General features: G+C 38.1%; 1 protein-coding gene across 1 annotated transcript in view; it reads right to left on the bottom strand.

Moving 5' to 3' along the window:
• ARHGAP15 (Rho GTPase activating protein 15) overlaps positions 1-19,047 on the bottom strand; it is a 322,354-nt gene that overhangs the window by 48,084 nt on the left and 255,223 nt on the right. Inside the window, exon 12 of the mRNA XM_083865289.1 lies at positions 10,562-10,696. Coding sequence (XP_083721415.1) covers positions 10,562-10,696 — 135 coding nt within the window. The remainder of the gene's footprint in view (positions 1-10,561; positions 10,697-19,047) is intronic.

Here is a 19,047-nt window from a genome sequence, read left to right as displayed (position 1 = left end):
TTGAACAAATATTCCTGAATCCAAAGACACATCCTTAAAAGTAAAAGTCATGTCTGATGAGTTCCTGTGGCCTCAGGGCCACAGGCACCAATTTAGGAGGAGGATGTGCAGCTCTACTCAGTGTTCCCATTCCCACACTATTTGTTACTTTTCTTGACTTCCCTTTTAGCTGTTATCTGGTACAGCTGGTGGAGTACAGCTGCTGAGGATGCCTTTCTGCAGCCACATTACCCAGTTCTCCAGCACTACTTCTTCACAATTTGTGTCCCTCAAGAGATGTTATAAATCCTATTAACTTTGAACTCTGGCCCAGCCTTGGTAAGAACACCAGCCTACCCTCCCATTGAGACAGCAGTACTTTCCCAAAGTATTTCAGCTTGCAATTGCATTTCCTGTAGAGAGCAGGGAAATTCAAAACAGGGAAATTGGGCAGCCAGGCCTGTGTCAAGCAATGCCATGGGGTGGCATTCCAGGGAAGGGGAGTTTGGACTTTCACACTGGCAAATCTGGGTTTGACTTGAACTTGAGTCTTAACTTTTCTCTGACATTCTGTGAAATTCAGTGAGCATTCTGTGAACAGTGCTACTATTCCCCTTGCATTTATGTATTTTTTAATGCCCTTTACTATATTTCTGCTGTTGTAGTAAACTGTGAGGTGGCTTTTGAGATCACTAGTGACTTGGTTCTGCACCTGCCCACTTTGTGAGATTTTCATAACTCTTAATTTCGCCTTTCTTTCCCCATGCCAAACAATTTCTAGAATATTTCCAGAACAAACGAGCTGCTGTAACTCCTTTCTGATTGATTAATGCTCAGTGATAAAGGTACAGAAAAAAAAATAAGGTTTGTGTGACTTAATTTTTCATCTACCAAATGGTTTCTCATAGTCCTAAGTGTGAAGTAAGTTTATGTACGTTCCCCCAACTCAGTTGTTGAAACATTTAGAATGCACAGAAATACTCCACAAAGTTAGTACCTACTCTGAATCCCACAGCTGCAGTAGTCTAGGTCTTCAAACAATGTACCAGGTCCTTGAATATCTACGTGAGAACAACTTGGTTCTTTCTTTCTTTTTTACCTAGACACTATTGTGCCAATCTTTTCTGCTTCAGATTCAATGTGCCACCAGACAGAGGTGTGGTGCTACTCTTATTTGGAAATCTTCTGGATTGTAGGAAGGTGTAAGCAGGGAGGAAGACAGCACAGCACAATGGGTGATGGGTTTCAGCATCCCCTTCTCTTGTTCTTAGAGGTTCTCCTTCTCCCTCCCTTCCTGGTCTTCTATTCCCACTTTCCCCGCCTCACTTCTTCCATTTTTGCACCTCTGAAATTGTGTAACTGGGGCATTATAGGCAGCTTCTCCTCCTGTTATTACTTTCCCCAAGTGGAAGCTTCACTCACAAGCCTGATGAAACGTTTTTCCCCTCAAACCCGGAGTGCCAGTTCTCACTTTGTCAAGAGCTCCAGATAACCCTCAGGAGAAGTTCCTCTCCCCCTGCCTCCCCCAAACACTCGAGGTTACAGGGGTCTTGTCACAGTCACTAAAGAGCTCCTCCTCTCTCTTTTCCCAACCCTTTCCTGCCCAGTGTTGTTGCTTGGATTTCTCAGTTTCTCTTTCACCATTCTCTCCTGCTTGATTTTCTCCATGGGTTTCCCGTATGTTAACCCAGATAAAGACTCATAAATTGGTTTTGTTCTTCCTTCTGCCCTTTCTTTCAGAGAATCACAGGATCATTTAGGTGGAAAAGATTTTTAAGATCATCAAGTCCAACCAAGTCCCCAGCACTGCCAAGTCCAGCACTAACCCATGTCCCCAAGTGCCACATCCACACCACTTTTAAATCCTGCCAGGGATGGGGACCCCATCACTGCCCTGGGCAGCTCTGCCAGTTCTCTGTCCCTACAAGAAGAGTCTCTTAACCACAGATGAAATTTAAATTAGACTAACAGACTATTTTTCGTGCCCCAAAATTAAATGGAAGTATCCAGCTTGTGGATACTACAAACTGAAACCTCATTCTTTGTCCATTTGCAAGTGTTTGATTCCATCCTTTGAGAACCAGCAATGGGTGTAAAGCCAACAGAGAGTTTCTGGAGCCTCTGTGATTAATCTGATCATCAGTCATAAATATAAATTACTGCTTTACATGTTGAAGTGAGGCAGATGACATTTCCACCAAGCATCCAGTGACTACTCCACCTTCCCATAAATGTTAATGCTCTGAGGACCTGCATCCCATGGCAGGTAAGAACCCAGAAAAAAAAAAAAAAAAAAAAAAGAAACAACCAACTTTTAGCCATGTTAGTGCTCATGCAATCAAGGACAAGTCAGAGTTTAGATAAAAAACTCTCTGGTTAAATGCTGCTTTCAAGCCCTGGCTTCAAGGCAGGGTGCTGGACCTACCATGTACATCAAAGTTCTTGAAAAGGATTCTCTCTGTGTAGATTACTGCAGATTTGTATCCAATAATTTATTGTGGGAGCATTAAACCATTCATATCACAAACACCTGTGCAAGCCAGTTGGCCTAGTCAATTCTTGTTTAACATTTAATTATGAATATAATTAGCATGAGTTAAGAGACAGGCCAGGCATCCGCAATAAAATTTCTGCTATGCTAAAAAAATTATAATTGTAATAACAAAAAAGACTAAGCTGGGGGAGAATATGTCCCTCCTACGCAAAATTTTGCATGATAGAAAAATCCAAGTACAGATTCTTTTAAAACTTTCTCATTTCCTTTGATGATAATTGGAAAGCCTCCATCATATTTATAAAAGCAAATTAAACTGTTTTTCTTTCCCTGTAATATTAGGGAAATTTTCATCACTGGTGTAGCCCTTTGAGTGAGGTTCTGCAGGGTCTCCTCTTTTTCTCAAAAGGTAAATTTTAGTAATTAAATATAATTTAAATTTTCTTTCATTCAATGGGATCACCGGAATACTGTGTTAGGTAAAGTTTACAAAATGGAAAATCCTATTAAAATGTTGCCTCAGTGCAGATTTAGGAGTTTTATGAAGTGTTCTTTTTTTAGCAGAATTGTGTGCCATCCAAAGAAAGGAGTTAGTAAATATCACAATTTATCTTGTTTTAAACACAGAGGCTCATTTTTAGGAAAATAAAACCCCAAATCAATCTAGACTGGCTGTGGAGAGGTGTTACCTGAGCATCCCTCACAGGGAATAGCCCTACAGAGAAGGCAAATTTTCATGTGCAGATTCTGTTTTCATTTCTCTGACAACATCATAATTAAAACTTTCCAATTAAAAAAACAAAAAGAACAAAACAAAACAAAACAAACCAACCAAACAAAAAAGTCTTACCTATTAATTTCTTTCCCTTATTTCTTAACATTTCATAATTTCTTAAGTTGGGCTACTTTACACCTCAAAAGAAAAAAATCTATTCAAAGACATGACCTCCAATTTTTATTTTTTTTTTTCCCTAAATGAGTTGCTTCCAGACCTGAAAAGATCTATTTAAAAATGTTGTTGAGCAGAAACAGTTTGCAACTGTGAAGAAAAGGTCATTGAGAAAGAACTGGGAGGTTACCAGGACATATTGTTCCTTGACACCTCCTGGGAACAAAAGCCTGGAGTGAACCTCTTTGGTTACCAGTTTGCTCCTATTGCAAATACAACAGCCTCCATTTAAATCTTCAGTGGAGATATTCTTTATTACTGGCTTGAATTTAAGTAAAGAATGTGTTAGACTAGGATATCTATAATATTGGGAATGTTAAAGCTTAAATATATTTAAATATTTTTTTACTCATATTTTCTTTTGCTTATTTGTTTCATTCAGGATGGTCATATACACTTTTAATCTGTATATTGTTCACGCCCATAGATTAGAAACCTTTTCTGGTAGTCTCTCTGTCTCCTGCATCATCTTAACATCTCTTCTAAATTGTGAGGGCTTTTTCTTTCTCTGCCAATATCAGTTAATTGTTCCTGAATCTGATACTCACACAAATTTCCAGATAAAGTTTCAAGGGTATTTCAAAAATGGATTTAATGCCATGCAAACCCCACTGAAAATAGCCAGTACCACTCTCTGAATGAGCTGGTATTACTTTTTTACTGTTATTGTGTGTGGGAGAATGTATATACCACACACATATTCATATTTACATGGTTGGATATCCCTGAGATTATGCTACTCATAAAAGCATTCTTTTTTTAAAAACGTGCACCTTAACTTTTGTTTACTTCTTGTTCCTACACAGTTGGGTTTTTTTTTCTGTTCACATTAGTTTATGGATCTCTACTGTCTTCTGATATTTAAAATTGGCCAAGAAAGTGTATTAATTATGATGTATCATGTGAAATATATTGTGGTAACCTTGGATTTGTTTATAAATCACCATGTTCACATGAAATTGAGGCTTTCTGATGCCATGCCAAGCCCCAAAACTTCCTTGGACAAGTAAATGGAGGATAGAGAAACGATTTCAATAGGAGGCTCGCCAACTGTGAATCTGAAGGCAGTTTGATTAGGACTCGAAGCCCACAGATTGAGATTATGACAGAAATTTGCATAATGCCAGAGACTGATAAGATTTGGTTTCTCAGGAACCTATTACGTGATGATGTTAAGAGACTGTCATGGATTTCTTACAGTGCAATATGCTGACTTGTCTTTCCAAGACGAGTTGGCCTTGAGCCTTGTTCTTTGTAAGCCTTGAGTGAGGTTTCTTTAGATGTCTTTTGAAAATCTCTTTAGACATCTTTTGTAACTTTCCACCAAGATGATACAAGGATGTTATGACTGTCAGAATAAATGAATCTATTTACTCCTTTCTGTTTCCCAGCTACTATTTTCATAACACTGCATAGTAGTTCAGAGCAGGTCCTTCCTACATTATATTTTCAACCAATGCAGCTCAGTACTTTGGTCATGATTATGTATCGATGACTTGTTTATTGCTTCCTGACACAGGTTTTGGGTTTATTTATTTATTTAATTTATTTTAATTTTTGCCTGATTTTGGTGCAGACAGCTTCTGTGCAAATTCCTCAAAAGTTACATTATTCAGTGCAAAATTTGCTCTGGTCTGTTGAAGCCCAAAGTGTGATCATTGCCCAGATAGATGTGAGTTTCTGCAACATGTTGTCTCGAGCCACACTGGCAGTGGGTTCTTGGGGGCTCTTAATAAAGCAGAACAAGAGCCAAAACTCAGAGAAAACCTTTTCCCTGATGTCAGAAATGCTGCAGATGAGGACAACTGACCAGCACAGAGAGCACTGCTAGCTGTTGAGGGTTAAAATGAGTCTAAGATTCCCATGGAAGAAGAATTTACTGCTTTGCTACGTTGCCATCGTAGATTTTGTCAGACCAGACCAGTAAAAACCAGTGTCACAGACCAGCAAAACTGTAAAAACAATTTTTTATCTAACTTTTGCTAACCAAAAAAAGTTACTAAACTCTATCGTGTGTAAGATGCTAAATAACCATCTTCAGTTTCCGTATAGTTGGGTAACACATAACATTGTAGGATTGATAGGAATGACATTGAGAATTCTGCTTAGCATGCTCCAGGAGACCTTAATTGATATATCGAAAGGATATGTGTGAAATCATTTGAAAAAAGTGTTAATGGTCTATCAGAGCAATCAAAGAAAGAAAAATATCCAGATCTTGAAAAACAAAAATTAAATGAGTGTCTAATGTGGACCTTAGGTGGTGTCTAGGCACTTAAATGTTGAAAAACTTTATTCGGCTGCCATCTATCCCTGAAGGTGCATAGGCCAATTAGGTACTGCAATTGTGACCTTTGAGGACCTTTAGGTGCCTATGGCTCTGCTTTTCTCCATGAGAAGAAATGCTTCCTTTCCTGTCAGGGCTGAAAATTCTGAGCTCCAGAGATGGGGGATTGCTTTGTCTAAGTGCCTGGGGGGCTTTATCCTTGGGGGGACTGCCAGGACTGAAGCCACATATGCTGACTGGATCTGGAACCCTACAAACTATAGAATCCTGGAGTGATTTGGGTTGGAAGAGACCTTAAAGATCACCTTGTTCCACCCCCTGCCATGGGCAGGGACAACTTCCACTTGACAAAGTTGCTCCAAGCCCTGTCCAACCTCACTTTGGTCACCTCTAGGGATGGGACATCCAGAACTTTTCTGGCAAACTGTGCCAGGGCCTCGCAGGGAAGAATTTCTCTCTAATATCTAAGATCCATTCCTCACTGTCCTGTAAAAAAGTTCTTGTAAAAAGTCTCTCTCTCCATCTTTCTTGTAGTCTCCCTTCAGGAACATGTCCTTTCTCCAGAGTTCTGGTGATGGATGTGGACTCCACATTTTCCGTTCACCACGCTGAGACCTGAGATGTATCAAGCTAGGGATTCCACTTGAAAACCTGCAAGTCAGATTTTCAACACTATGTTTTTTTTTAATTAATCTCATTCCTCTGTTCATCTGTCTCAAGTGGGAAACCCACTGCAGTAACAGCTACGTTCATTTAGAAAACTGTCTGCAGGAGAATCGTAATTCTGGCAGAAGGATTTCTATTTATAGTATATATATATATATAAATACACACACATCTGCCTCTGTGTGTGCATTTTAAACAATAAATCTCCTATTTATCTACAGTGCTTATGTGGCACCTATTAAATTCATATTAGAGATAAGGAACTGAAATGAAGGCATAATCAGTAGACCTCATTGAAAAAAATCTTTCCAATGTAGTAATCTTTCCAACCTGTTGCAGAGAAAATCAAAGACCTGAGCCCAAGCCTCCCAAACCAGAGACAGATGTTCCAGCTTTGGGAACTGGGTGGAATTTGCCTTTGTGGAATATCAGTGAGGTTTTTTGGTAAGTGCAGTTGGACAGATGCACTGTCTGTACAGATGCACAGTCCATACAGCTTGCTCCAGCTGAAAAGATCTGGAAGGAGTAGTGGATATTCAAATATTTCCTGTGCTGTGGATATCAGCCCTCACTGCACAGAGGCTATAGTAGAAATGTCTTTTTTCTCCATGCCTTTGCCTGAGCCATTTCAAGAAAACCAGTTCAATTGAAATAAAGACTTAGAATCAGCTAACACATTTACCTGTTAACATTTCTAAACAGATTTTAGGGGTAGATTTCAGTGGCTGAAATCCTGGCAAAAGTTTGTATGGCTATGAAGGATGAATTCTGTAAATAAGGTGATTAAATGTTTCTGTTATTGGCACTTCTACTACCTTACTCACAAGAAGCACAATTTTACTTGCAGACAATCTGTTGAACTACGTCTGTTGATCTTCCAGAAAATCAATAGAACTATTTGTGGTACTGAGTAATTTAAGTGTGGCTGAACCTGACTTCATAGCAGCATTTGGGCACACTTTAGAAGTGCATATTTCATCCAAAATAACACAAAATTAATTGCCAGTAATACCAGACAAAGTCGCTGGATAAAAAAAAAAAAAACAACAACAAAAAAAACCAACCCAAAACACCCTACTTTCCAAATCCTAGGAAACAAAATTATTATTGGGCCAGAGGTATTTGGGCCTTCCATTTATCATTTATAAGTTCTCTGATATAAGCTGTATGGACAGTTATTATTCAACTTCAACCTGGCAAGCAGAATTCTGAGATTCTGTAACACCCTGAAATGTCTTCTTATATTCTGGTCATATCTAAATTGTTCTAACAGCACGGCCATATCTAATGTTATTTATAGGGGAAATTGAAGGTGGAGAGCAATAATAATAACTTGTATAATACACAGTACTGCAAAGTTTTGTTCCCATGCACATAACTAAAATGGCAGCATCATCCAGGAAAATTGATGCTAAGCTTGCTATGGAATTTTTTCCACATAGTCTTTACAATATTATCAGAATAAGGAGTTCACCACACCTCTTGGATTCTAATTCCTCCTGAAACCTCCAGCTAAAGGACTAAGACCCCATAAATGTTATTGGGAACTTGTCACTGACTACTACTACATGTAGGTTTTTAGATCCCTTAACCTTACCTAACCTGTGCAAGGCTCTGACTAAGGAGTTTTCAGTGCTGCACCAGGGATATAATCAGCATGGCAATCTGGGAATCAAATTGTTTTCTGGCATTATTCTAACTTTAGTTCACACCCATCACCGCATGCTACTATTTCTAATTTTTTTTGAGAACAGATACTACAGTCTCTTTTTCACAACAAACTGGAGAAGAAATTTTCTAGCAGCTCAGTACTGACCAGGCAAATTAATTAGCACAAGTAGCCAAAGAATCATCTGCAATGGAAATTATACTGAAGAAAAGAGATTTTTTTATTTAGCCTCAGGACTATTAACATACAGAAGAGCTCCAAAAACAGTGAAAACACCTAATTGTTGTTTATAGAGGTTCTTTAAGTAGAGTTGGTAAGAATACGGATTTGTAGATCCTATGGCAGTAAAGGCCAAATAAAGAGAAGATTGATTGGAAATCGTAGCTTACTTTAGACAGTTGGATTAGGTAGAAATCACCCTGATGTGCAGTAAAGCAAGCAACAAGAATTAGGGGTTTGAAATAGTGCGAAGCACGTCTTAGAGTGCTAGCATTTCCTTCCTTGGAACAAACTGTCTTAAAATCCCTCTATAAATGACTGTTCATTAGCCTATCAATGTGTATAATGGCTCTCAAAATCATAATAAGAATTAATAATAGTTCAAATAGCAGAAAGGGACATTAATTTCTCACTCATGAATATTAATGCTATAGCAGACAGTCTCTTCCCGACATGCTTTCAAACTTAATTCACAAGTCTACAGCCAGTTACCTGGTACTTTCACTATTAAAAATATTCCCATTGGGCCACCAAAAGATGTCAAATCACCCTGACTTGGACACTAAAGAGGATTAGGGCAGAAGACAACAGGAGTGAGATCATGGTGTCCTGACATCTTGACATGTACAATAGTGTTTGTACAGCCAAAACATGCCCCAATGGACAATAAAAAAAGGGATAAGGAGGAGGATGACTATGTTAAGCCCCAGAAGACCAGTGTGATGGTGGATTATGATGGCAGAAGATAAACCACAGAATTACAAGATAGTTGGGGTTGGGAGGGACATCTGGAGTTTCCAGACAGGGAAACTTCATTAACTCCTTGGGCAGCTGCTCCAGTGCTCTGCCACCCTTGATGTAAAGAAGTTCTTCCTCAACATTAAATATTGGACTGCAGAATTAGCTGCATAGGAGGAGTGTATGACCTGCCAGGCTGTGCCCCATGAGCAGACACCTCATCTCCTCATTTCCAAGAGGGCAAAGCAGATGGATGGAAAACCACCTGAAGGACATGTTCAGGTGCTGGTTCTTCAATGAGCCTCTTACCCCAAGGCATAACAGAAGATGAACAATAAGAAATTCTTTATTGCTTTTCCCTCTTAGCACTACAGATGCTGTGCAACAGGGATTTAAACTTAGGAGATGATGTTCCCCACCTGATTTCCTTTGGAAGGAGAAGAAAGCGAGCTGCCAGGAGTAAATTTCAGGTAATGCAATTCTTTATGTTGGGCGTTTAACTGCACTGCACCTCCAAATAACTGAGCAGGGAAGGATCTTGTGAGATGTATTTAACCTCATTATATCTGATGCTGGGTCTTGAAAAGCTTTAGTTGAACTAAAGACTCTTATGAATATAAAATCAAAGTGAGCTGTACATTAAGGGTTCCGTATTCCCCGGCAGCTGCGCATGTGCACGCCCAGCTCTCATTAACAGCAATGGCAAATATGTGTGCCCATCACTCAGAAATCAGACCTCTGAGTACTTTGTTGGGTTTGTTTTTTTTCTCCTAGAGATTTTCTCCATTGGATCTTTAATTAATCTCCTACTCGGCTTTTCCCCTTTAAGCTATCCCTCTCCCTCTCCTCCCTTTCCAACAGGAGCAAACCCCCAAATCACTGGGGTTTTTTGTCAAGTTTTTCCAAGCTGATACAGTTTTACAAAATGCACCTGCATATATTAAATACAGGGAGGGTTTGCAGCACATAAACCACAAAGACATGGAACGGAATAAATGCCTGGGACTTTGAAAATACTTTCGCTGCCTGCCAACTTTAGACAAAAAAATAATAAGCAAGCAAAAGGTAGATATGAAAATGAGAACATGAATGTTTTTGCATTCTTTTTGTGATCACTGCAAGGCAAGAGTCTGCAACCTTGTGGAACAAAACACACGCATTTCATTCTGATTAACATAAAGACAGCCCCTTCTAACGTGATTCACAATTATTAGTCTCTCTCTTGTGTTTGGGGATATATGGATTATCAGCCTAGCATATTTTGAATACATACACATTTTAATTCCTTTCCTAAACCATTTTAGGCACTACAGTCAAATTGCAGAGACAAAATTTATAGATCGATAATTCGATTTTTTTTTTTTTCCTTCTCTTCAGTTAAACACCTAAAAGCTGTAAGACATAAAAGGCAGCCTCAAAAAACAATATAAAGACAGGATCACGGATAATGGAAGGTAAGTCAGATTTGAGATGCCCCTGCCTTTCTATTTTTAAGTTTATTATTATTATTTTTCTGTAACAGGCTATTTCACTAGCTGCTACTGTATGTGATGTACTTACTTATCGCCTCCACAAACTGTTCAAAGAAGCAGTATGGGAACAGCGGCTCAGGCAGCTCTCTGAAAAACATCTTGAGTGCTCCGGTGACAACGTGGATGTCCTCCCACTGGCTGTCGTCCAAATTCAGCTTCTCTTCTGGGAAAACACGAGGAGAAATGGAACAACTGGTTTTAATGAAACAATTACAAGACACTAATTATTATGTTAATGTTTGCCTACTATCATCAGCAACCGTTAACAGCCTTCTGCACCTAGAGGTTTGGTGCTGTGCATGTTTTTTTTGGTTTTTTTTTTTCCTTTTTTTTTTTTTTTTTGTAGGAAGAGAACATTTTCAATGGAATACCATCTGTAGGAATGCAGCTAACAAAAAAAAAAAAAAAAAAAAGAACACCACAACAAGAGACACAAAGAGACAGTACCATTGACACAGTATGTCAGATACATTTATTCCCATAATGCATCAGTATGAAAATTAGCATCACAGCTCAACATGATTCAAAGCTATTTGGTTTTGAGGCCGAGGGGCTAAGAGTTGCCAACGATGGACGGCTCAAGGGACCGGCCTAAAGGCCTTGCTGAGCCAACAGGAGACATATGCTAAACATGGCAATAGAAAATGAGTTATTGCTTTACATGTGTTAGCCTTGCTATGTACAAGGGAATAATGGGGAAAGCTTTTCTCCTTTTTTTTTTTTTCTTTTTTTTTTCTTTTTTTTTTTTTTTTTTTTTGCCTGAATGTAATGTCAGCAAGGAATAGAGGACTGTGAGAGAAAGGATATTAATTCCTTCTTACTGCTTCAAAAATATTTTGTTTGGTTTTCATCTCTGGGAGGAAGATTTGCCCAGCAACAATATTAGACAGACCCCTGTTGGCCTACCTAGGCTATGCAAAGCTGTCAAAAATGATAACACACTAAAGACAAACCACAAGTGCCTCCAAAACTGTTTTGCAAACAAAAAAAAAAATATTTTCTTTTGAAGCTTGACTGAGCTAAGGAATTTAAATATAAAAGAAACTAAATGCTAAAATAGAGTTTCTAATAAAAAATAAAACAAGATTGGGTGATTATTCTATTTTTCTTTGAGTTTGTTTTTGTGGTGTTTTTTTTCTTTTTAATTCTAGGAGAGTGATACTGTTAGAACATAATAAACAGTGAGATCATAATCCATTTAAAACTCAAGGAAAGAGCAGATCCTTATTAGTCCAAATTAAAATGACACAAAATGACACACACTTTCTCCAAGTTCTGTTACTCCAAAAATGGAGTTTGCTTTTTTTTCTCCCCATGTGCTATAATTTTCTCTTTTAGAAAATTTCAGTCTGAATGCAAATCGGGGGCCGACCATGAAAACTGCTGAACAAATTTAATTTGAAGCAACATAGTCCTGAAATGTTTTACTAAATGTCACTGAAATTTCATGTGTAGCAGTTCAGCAGGCTTCAAGAGCAGCCTCTTCACTGAACTGTTGCTAAACAAAATGGTAAAATCCTTGGAGACACATGGACACCCACAACATCGGATTCCCTCACTGTCATAGTTTTCTCTACTTTTGGGCAGAAAATCTTATTCAAAATGGAGTCGTCTCTCAACTTTTATTTAATAAATGCTATTAAATGTTTTCAAAATTTCTGGATTTGGGAGATATATACAAATAAAAAATGGACCCAGTTCCTAAACTTGGAGTAATGTGAGACAAAGCTGGAACAAAGGCAGACTTGTGCATTTCATTTAGATGTCTTGCTTGCTTCTTTGGTTTCAAGCCTCTTTTTTTTCTTTTTTTTTTTTTTTTCCTTTCTTTCTTTTTTTCCCATTCAATTACCTCAATCATAAAAGTAATGATTTGATCTCAAATGAGTTACCAGAGGGGATCTTCTTTAGACTCTGAGATCATATTTGATTGATCGTATTTCAACAATTAGCCTTTTATTTTGCCACACACTATTGAACTAGATCGACAGCATCTTAGCAGGCCAGCTTTAAACAGTCAACTGTTAACAATAGCATCAAAAAGAGAGACCTGATGGGGTTTACTGTCACTTTAAAGAACAGGGTGGGTTTTCACATTGTTGAAATCTGTCAGATATTTTGAAATGTCCCTCTCACTATGGTGCCACACCCCCTGCGTGCCCTTATAATAAAATTGGTTTTACTCCTGATTAAATCATTTTCTCCCTACCCACTACCATACTTCTCATAATGGACCTGTGTGCTCTACAGCTGGTGTTCTTCCCATGGTACCAATTCTTACTTTATCTTTTAAGCACTTTGCTGCTAAGATCTCATGCAGAGTGCTTATGTTTTGTTAAGAGCTTCATTCTTAGAGAAATAGCTTAACACATGTTCTAAAAATGTTGTACAACTTATTGCTTAAAACACATTTAGAAAATGTATAAGTACTGTAGCTTTGGCACAGAACTTTAAGTAGAAACCTTAAAAAAAAAAAAAAAAAGAAACACAACTTGTTTTTGCCATGCATTTGTCTTAAATGTCTAAAGTGGAATGCTTGACTTCTAAGGCTTTATAGAGACTTATCTTACCAGATTTTTGCACCATTTCCAGCTCTTCAAGGAAACGTGTTAGGAATGTATCATCGTGAAAGCAAAGGGTGTCAATTTTCCCTCTAGCAATAAGAGAGTTTTTAAAAATGTTTGCTAGAAGGAACAAATGCCAAGTCAAAAAAAAAAAAAAAAAAAAAAAAAAAAAAGGGAAAAGAAAATAGAAGTCCATTCAGTGTAAGACTCTCCTTTGGTTCCCACTGGTTGGAATCTCTCACATGCCATGGTAAAAGGTCCATAAACAAATATACACACACATTTCAGGCCGGATTTAAGGGGAGGACCTGGCTTTTTGGCTTTACACAGACATATTTCTTATTGGGGTGTTTTGCTTATATAAAGATTAAGTCCCAAATCTGGTATTTAAACTTGACAGTCAAGGACTGCTTTCAGTCAGGAGATACTGTATCTGGGAAGATGCTCAAAATCTCACAGTCCTAAAAATTTGCTTTAACTTGTCAGTAGTATTTGATTAGTTCAACCATCACTGCCAGTTGATATCATATATCTTAGATACAGACACAAATATGCCCAGAAAATCCCATAAAATTTATGCTAATACTCAGGCTGAAAATCTAAAGACCACATTAAGGGGAAAAAAATAGTGTGGGCACTTGTCAAGGTTATTAGTTTAAAAAAATCGATATACAATACATTTGTGAAGGGAACGTGTGCTTTACTGCGTTATTATTCAGCTTTTTCAACAATTCACATTTTTAATGGCACTTGTAATGTCTGCAGCTGAACCAAACAGGAGATCAGCTTTGGTTTAAGGGTGTCATTCTGAGGTTCAGAAAGGAAGAAGGTAATCTATGGAAAGATCAGCTAAAGACTGGGAGAAAAAAAAAAAATAATATATATATATATATATATATATATATGAAAAACAACCAAAGCTGTAGAGATGAGTTTTGAAAGAAAATGGATGTGGTTCCTCTAACCACATGCCCTGCCTGGTATGTAGACTAATCTCTAGGAGCAGAATGCAGTCATTTGAGATCCCTGCTCCTTCACTTGTCTTTTCAGATAATTCATAGCTGATATTTTCCCAGCTCCAAGCTGTCTCTTGCCCATGCTCCCATCACGTGCCAAAGCACCACCTTCAGAAATTTTTGCCCCTTTTGAGCATTCCACGTTCCTGCTGCTCATGGATGACCCCAAATCATGTGGGCAGCAAGTCCTGCAAACCCAGCTGGCAATGCCTGGTCTGCTATGGAGGTTGTGCCCTCAAAAAACTTTCTAAAACCTTTGGTGAAACAGGATGTTTTTGGGTCTCATGCTGTGATCCATTTGCTGGTGTTGCTGCCTTTACCATCATTTCCCTGCTGGTGCCTGCCCACAGCATCACTGGGATGAAAATTTGTCATTTGGGTATGTCAACCCCCAGCTCCAGTGTGGGAAAACTCAGAGCAGTGGGTTTTTATCCCAGTGACCAGTATATAAGCTGAGGGAGTCCTCCATGACACAGTTAAAAATTCCTTACAATCTCCCTCACAACAAAATCATTGCGGAAGAGCTGCACAAAGAATTCCCAGTTGGCTTAAATCCTGGGAAATATTTTGGACTTGCTCATCCCAATAGCAATTTTACAACTGAGAGATCCAAAACAGAGTCCTGTGGTTGAAAGAGGAAAAGAATATCCCTCATGCAAACACCAGGAAAGGACCAACTGACCAGTGTCATTGTGCTTTTTTTTCTTGAAGGACCTTGTGTGAAATATGAAGACACTTCTTTTTCCTTTTTTTAATAGTTATAGTCATCAAAAATATTTTTCTGATCATTCATGGTCTTCAATGGGAAAGAAGGGAAACAACAGACTCAAGCAGAAGTTCTCCACGTGCACCAGCACAGTTCTTCACCACAAAATCCCCTTGTTCTCATGACTGACAGCACAAAAATCAATTTGTACACTGAAAGGTGTGTCTGTTCCATTGCTGTACCTGTGTCTTTCTGATCACCAGTGCACAGACACAGCAGCATTCTTGGGGCAAACAGCTTCTTTCAAACATTCAATTTAGAGCAGCAATCAAGCACTGAGATGTCCAGACATAACAGCAATGGGATGCTGTGAGGTGAAGATTTTTTCCCATTCTATGGCAAAGAGCTCAATCCCCTGGTGAAACAGCACAAGATGCTGAGATCCCCCCTGAGGTAAATCCTGCCCTGACACTGCAGTTTATATACACCCTCCAAAGTGCATAAACCCCCTGGAACTTCTATGAAATAGCACAACAAAAGCCTCAACTCTTGTGAAGCAATAATTTCGTCCTTCAGGTGGATTTTTGTGAGTTCTTCCTCTCTCCCTTGCTTGGTTTGGGAGACCCATTGTCGTGCCTGAACTCAATGCACGGCCCTTCACCTCCAAGAGTGTTTAAACAAATCAAGGAAAATGTCAGCTAAGCAAATCATTACATTTTGTCTGCTATGGATTTCTAAACAGCCTCGTCTGAATCCATCCAATGCTAGCACTGATGAATTATCAAGGATACAGTCAGCAAAAGAAAGCTTGTGTGCTTTTCTCCTCCTCTGCTGGAGGAACCTGGCATGCCCTTCCAACAGAAAATTTAAGCTGTGATGTCACAGTGCCTGAACATGTGTTTATTATTGGAGTGCCCATTTCCATGAAGTCCAAGCACAAATTACTGAGCAACTTTAACTAAAATGCAGAACATCTCTGTGTGCACCCAGAGTGCTGCTTGTTCCAGTCCTCCAAAATGACAGTTCTCTAACCTGGGGCCACTCTGGAACAACCAAGTACTGGTAACTTAAACCTCAGCCTGTGCCGGAAAAATAAAAGGTTTTGGGCACACTGGGTCATAGTCATCCTTGTATAATTCCACCAAGTCCAAAGAGTAAGAGAGGGATGAGCTGTCTCATTGTTTCTGTGAAAAAAGATCCAGTGCACTTGAGGAGTTCAGAGGTGGTACATGATGAAGGCATGCAGAGGAGTTCAAAGGTTTGGAAAAGTGGTCAGCCAGTGATGCCACAGCACCAGGGAAATTTCTGTGCTCTCTGTTGCTGTTTGAAACTGGAAGTATAAAAATATGGTACTGAAAGACATCCAGAAGCAGGTATCATCACCAGGATACTCATGTTTTACTCACTGCCAATACCTGCTATAAGCTTCAATGACAGATATTAGTTTTGAGTTAGCATATTCTATCATCGTGATCTGAAGCAATAATTACCGTGATGGGATTATAATTACAAGTACTTTTAAAATTCATTAAATTTAGCTGAATCAACTATTCTGTACGGGGAAAAGGAATGATTTTAAAGAGAGAATATTTCCCCTCAAAATGCAGCTGAAAGCTCCCTAAGAATAAATAGACCACCTGTTTACAGATCAACATACTCCTGTCAGACTCGCTTGGAGGTGACTTGTAAACAAAGAGTAGGAGCAGGCAGACACAGCCCCAGCTTGGAGACCTGCAGGGCCTGATCACTCCTTCTTTTGGGGCCAGAGGAATAGTCAGGTACCACCCAGAGTTTAAAAAAAGGGACAAGAAAAGAGCACAGAGGATTTCCCAACGAGCTCTTACCCTCCCACAGAGAAGCAAGGCTGCCCAAACACCAGGAAGGGGCTTGGCAGACTTTCTGTGACTCACAGAAATTAAATGTCGGTGCTGAGGGGAAATTACATTTGTCTTACAGTGCTGAGATTCTGTCCTCTATCTAATTCTCTCTACTTACTTATTACACAGTAACTTCAGCTTCTTCCTCATAGTTAAAGCACACTTTACTTTCCTTTTTCTATTTTTTATTCCCTCTTTATTTTGAACTGGACTAATGGGTACGCGACAAAAATACCAAATACTTGCCTAGACCAGTAACTTATTCTTCAGGATACATTTTTCTGTTCAAAGGGAAAAGTCCATTCTGAATTCTGCTTTTGACTTGATTGATCTTTCTCTCTTTGCTGTGTATTGTGTATACATACATTAATCAAGGTAAATATCTGGCTTCCAACTTCAAATCTGTTATTAACATTTTTTTTTATTGTGTAATTGCTCTCCAGTAAGCTTCTCTGCAATCTAATTTTAGGGGTTTTATCTTTTTTTTTCTTCCCCATTTACAGTCAGATCTTTTATCAGAATTATGTGTATCAGTGTCCGCAAATCTACATTTTAAATAAATTGAAGGCTCTCAAGATCTAATACAGAGAGGAATTGGACAATGACTCTCTGTCCCATTTTCATACTTCAAAAATATGTTCATATTCATATCTTTTTAATTGTGCTACTAACTCAGAGTGCTTTAGGATTCTGTCATATAGCTGTTCTGTTCTTCCCCGTCTTGCTGTTTCTAACACTGCTTCTATTTCCATTCTTGTCAAAAGCCTTTTCATAGTCCAAAAATCTGTACACAATGTTTTGTAATATTTGGCAGACTTATCTGAAACCTAATTCACTGCCTTCTTGTGATTCATGGGTCATAAATTATTTCGTATGTAATGTACCCCAAAGGGTAAAAAATTCTTTGTATTAAATTTCAACCAGATACTTTAAGGGAGAGAAAAAAAAAATAAAAAGGGAAAAGAATATTTTTGAGAGAGTCTGCAAAGATCTGACCTCAATATATTGTCTAGTGTGTTGTCTTCCACAAATGGCATCTCAGTATCCTTTAGTAAATATGAGATTTCAACATGCTACAAGCAAAAACACTCTGCTGTAGTGTGGGCTTGCTATGGACAACTTTAAAGGAAAGGAGGAATACAAAATGTGAAGCACTGGATCAGACGGGTGATGCATTAAATCAGTCCTGTCTCCAGTGATTGTTAAACTGAAAGGGTCTGCATGAAAACAATTCAAAAAACAAGAAAACCACCCAATCCTGACTTGTTGCATGCAGCCAAATATATTATTGTGACTGACCCCAGTAACAATGAGCTTGTGCCTCAGTGAGCGAGTTTCAATAATCAAAGGAAATAATTAACAAAACAATAAAGATCATTATAACTTCCTTTATGTAAATGACTTCCAAATGTAAATAGATCAAAGCTCAAGCTAAAATTAAGCAATTCCCCTAGTCCTCCTACAATACTAGAAAGGAACAAACATATATGGCTTGTTTACAGCTATAAGGATTATCAACGAAATATTAGTTTGTTGTTTTATTAGAAAAATAGAAATCTAAACAATTTTCAAAGTGCTTTTCACATATTCCTTGTATCTGCAACCCCATTTATTTTGATGGGACTATTTCCAAAGATACAGGCTACCTATACATGTAAACCTCTGTTCTTGACCTTGTTTGTTTTTTTTTTAGGATGTCCAGAGAACAAATTTTACTTTTTTTTTTTTTTTTTTTTTTTTTTTTTTTTTTTTTTTTTTTTAATGAATGGGCTCTTTGAAGCAGAAGTATTCTTACATGAAATCAGGTGCACACAAATCCTGTAGATGTCAAGGACAAAACATTTTATTTTGTATAGAATTTATCTTTTGGTTCGCTAAAGTCAAAACACTTCTGTTCATCAGAACTTTTATAAAGGACTGTTTCATAATATGAATCCATTTGGATTATCTGACCAAAGATAAGACTTCAATGGACTTACTATATCATTCACCACTGTACCAGTGCCACAAAAGGGAATTACAATTAATTGGATTATGTTGGTCTCCACCCGCTGATTGTAGAAGAGAAAGTCTAAAACTGTAACTATTTCAAACGGACCATATCTCTCATCAACCATGGGATTTGGGCTTTAATTTACCAATAAAGCTTAATTTCTTCTCTATATTCTCTTCTGGTTAGGAAGAGGTCATTTAAACACTTTATTCAAGTTTTTCAAAAAGAAAGGACACTTTTGTTAAATACTTTCAAAGTAGCACTGTAATACTTGCACCTTTCCTTTAAGAATTACTTATTTTTTTTCTATGAGCAATAAAGAGAGTTGCCTTGAAAAACCCAAAAGAAAGATCCAGGACTG

Source organism: Zosterops lateralis (assembly GCF_965231275.1).
Source record: "Zosterops lateralis genome assembly, chromosome: 7".
NCBI classification, from domain to species: domain Eukaryota; kingdom Metazoa; phylum Chordata; class Aves; order Passeriformes; family Zosteropidae; genus Zosterops; species Zosterops lateralis.
This window is presented reverse-complemented; position numbering and strand designations above follow the sequence as displayed.